Raw genomic sequence first — 3,341 nt, 5'->3', positions numbered from 1 at the left:
AGTGTAGAGTATTCTAACATACTTATTTCTCGTGAGAATTTTGTAATGGGCCTTCAAATTCCCAAGAGAGTAGATCTTTTTCTTGGAATCATCTTAAATAAATAATCATTTAGGGAGACAATATGATTTCCTAATATTAAGTCCTCTTATCCAAAAATAGGAGCCTGGGGCTTTGTGGGTTCAGGGGTTGGGCTGCTGACTGCAAGGCTGGAAGTTCAAACCCACCGAAAAAGGGAGGCTGTCTGCTCCCCTAAAGAGTGACAGTATATAGGAAAACGTGTACAGGGTTGCTACGAATTGGAATCAATTCCATGGCAGTGGCGTTCAGATCCGAGAATAGTTCCTATTATTCAAAGCTTGTGCTGCTCCCTTGTTCAGTGGGAGGAGACCACACGTCTATGCAAGACCAGGGGTCTCCGCGGGGTTCTAGTTGGATACTTGTGGGGACGGAGGGAGGAGCTATTTGCCCTGCTTCCCCTGATCTTCCTCAAGCCTATCCAGCAGCCACTCCTTTTTGATTGCATCTGTGTCTTAATCAGGCTTTCAGCATTTGAAAATGCTTCCAAGCTCTGCATCCGGCTCTCCGAGGCTCCTTCCTCCCAAGTGGGGAGCCGAGCCCTTCTTCCCTGTCTGTTCTCAGTCTGGAAGCTCCGCTGAGACCTGCTCACCCTGGGGGACCCTGCCGGCATTGGAAACACCAGTGACAGAGCCCCGGCATCACAGCCACACACGAGCCACCGCAGTGCAATAGGCAGACAAGTGGTGGACATTGAAAAAGGAAGACCGAAGAAGAATGAGTGCATTTGAATAGTGGTGTTAGAGAAGGCCGTTGAACGTACCATGGATGGCTAAAAGGACAAACCGACTTGTGTTGGAAGAAGAAAGGCCAGAGTGCTCCTTAGAGGCAAGGACGGCAAGACTCTGTCTTATCTACATTGGGCATATTGTCAGGAGAGACCAGTCCCTGGAGAAGGACATCGTGTTTGGTAAAGAGGAAGGGCAGTGAACAAGAGTATGTCCCTAGAGGAGACGGATTGACACAGTGACTGCATCCTGGGCTCCGGCTTAGGAACCACTGTGAGGACGGCCCAGCACGGGCAGTGTTTGGTCCTGTTGTGCATGGCGTCACTGTGGGTCGACTTGGACTTGTGCATGGCGTCACTGTGGGTCGACGTGGACTTGTGCGTGGAGTCACTGTGGGTCGACGTGGACTTGTGCGTGGGGTCACTGTGGGTCAACGTGGACTTGGCAGCACCTAACCACCACCACCAGGTAATCAGGTCGCACCTGTACGGAGCGTCGGAGGGTAAAGGAAAGAGGCGTTCCTTGGGAACAGGTGAGGTCTTGTCTCCCTCTAGGTCCTGCTGGCCATCCCTCAGTGCCCCAGACTTATCACAGAGGAGCCTGAGTAACCATGTGGCTTTTGCCTCGGCATCCATTGGGGTGAGTGGTGGAAGCACATTAGGAATGTAGAGAAGGTAGCATTTGAATCTCATCACCAGCCCCCATGCCAGCAAATAAAAATACATTTGACATAAACTATGTAGGTAACTAATTTGTGAATAGCACTGCCATATTGTAGGGCATTGGCAAATGTACAGGAACATTGAAAAATTAAGCCTGTGAGAGTATATTTTGAGTGACATGTAGTTATCATGCAAATCACAATTTATATGATGTTTCATTTTTAAAAAATAAGTTATATAACCATCACTAAAATTCTGGTTTATGACTGAACTATTTCAAACATGATACTTTTTATACAGATAAATAAAACAATGGTATATATCTTTACTTTTTTTCATGCTAAAATAAAGATTAAACATATGTCACAATGTCTACAATTCTGTGCTGACTTAACTTCAATTTTCATTTATCAAAGACCTGAAGACTGGACCGTGTCCCAGGCTCGGTTGATGTAGCATCTTATCTTATGACCCTGGGCTTCAAGGCCTTGGGTTCAGCCTCTACTCACATGACAATCTCCTTCCGTGTCTGTTCCAACATCATGTACTGAGTCCACTCCTGCTCCGTCTCGTAGGTCTTGGATTGGTCCACGATCTTCTGGAACATGGTCCTCTTCCTACAGCACACAGCAGGGTGTCAGAGGGAGCCGGGCTTGGAATAAGGCAGCCTCCTCGCCCTCTATTGTGGGCTGTTTCAGATGGAGGCCAAAATGACAAATGGGAACAGAATTTACAAAGCCAAGCCTGTGTTCCAACTCTGCCAGTGACGTGCTGTCGAACTTTGGTAACTCTATGGACTTCCATTTCCCTATGCCGGCAACAATATCTACATCACAGGGCTGTGGGGAGAGGTAATCTATACCTCACGCAAATGTAGAAAAGAGTCTACGCTGGTGTGGGCCACTGAGCCATCCTGGTTCCCAGGGACCCTACCTGCCAGAGTAGGACTGTCCCATAGGGTTTCCTGGCCGTGATCGTTACAGGGAAGAACTCTGAGGGTGGGCTTGGGTAAGTGTTGGGCTGCTAATGGCAAGGTCAGCAGTTCAAATGCACGATCATGCTATGGGGAGAAGAGAAGGCTTTCCATTCCCATAGACATTTACAGCCTTAGAGACACTAACAGGCTGGCTCGGGGTCAGAACCGATGCACCGGCAGTGGTCCGGAATCCTTACTGGGGCCGAGTGCAGGCCCTTCCCCTGAGGAGAAGCGTGTTCACTGCTATTTGATGGTGGCTATCGGCAGGAGAGCAGATACCGACTTGAAATAGAGGGCGAGGTCCGTGGCGATGATGGCGATGTCCATCATGTGGATGGCATGCTCGTGCTGCCTGCGGTTGAGGTTTTGGAAGATATTCAGGTTCTAAGGAGAGACCCAGAGGAGAGGTGTGCAAAGGGATCCTGCCGATAAAGCTACGCAACTCCTGAGAGTCACCCCAGAGGGCAGCACCGGGCTCCTGGTGGGACCCACCCCCCGGCCAGCGCAGCCGGCCGTCCTACCTCGTCTCTCAGTAAGGTTTTGCCAAACTCCAAGTGGTGCCTTTCCAAAATGGAGGAGCCGTGGAGCTTGGCCAGTGGGTTCTGGGATCTGCAAGGGAAGGGAAAGAGACCGGCACGGGACGGCCAAGGTGGGGATGAGAGGCCTCACCCTGTCCTGCCACCTCCCAGTTTGATAGGCAGAGACACTGCCAGGTCAGCTCTGGAGTGGAAACCTGGGGACCGGACATCAGCTTGGCCTACTCTTCTTCTTTAGCTCTCTTCCCAAGCCACTCTGAGCCTGTTAGGGGTCATGCTTCCTGTGGAGAAGCTGTTGAAAGTGTGGACTCTTACCTCAAGAAAAGGGCACACACACACACACACACACACACACACACACAC

The 3,341-nt window shown here is 50.2% G+C and overlaps 1 protein-coding gene across 1 annotated transcript in view; it reads right to left on the bottom strand.

The window, feature by feature from the left end:
• Positions 1-3,341, bottom strand: part of PDE6A (phosphodiesterase 6A) — an 87,643-nt gene that overhangs the window by 21,573 nt on the left and 62,729 nt on the right. The window contains exons 15-17 of the mRNA XM_004696720.2: positions 2,964-3,051; positions 2,726-2,826; positions 1,976-2,083 (exon numbers count right to left, since the gene is read on the bottom strand). Coding sequence (XP_004696777.1) covers positions 1,976-2,083; positions 2,726-2,826; positions 2,964-3,051 — 297 coding nt within the window. The remainder of the gene's footprint in view (positions 1-1,975; positions 2,084-2,725; positions 2,827-2,963; positions 3,052-3,341) is intronic.

Source organism: Echinops telfairi, unplaced genomic scaffold (genome assembly GCF_000313985.2).
Source record: "Echinops telfairi isolate 266 unplaced genomic scaffold, ASM31398v2 ScPeMD7_7469;HRSCAF=8507_0, whole genome shotgun sequence".
In the NCBI taxonomy this organism is placed as follows: domain Eukaryota; kingdom Metazoa; phylum Chordata; class Mammalia; order Afrosoricida; family Tenrecidae; genus Echinops; species Echinops telfairi.
The sequence above is the reverse complement of the archived record's forward strand: the minus strand, read 5'-3'. Positions and strand labels throughout refer to the sequence as shown.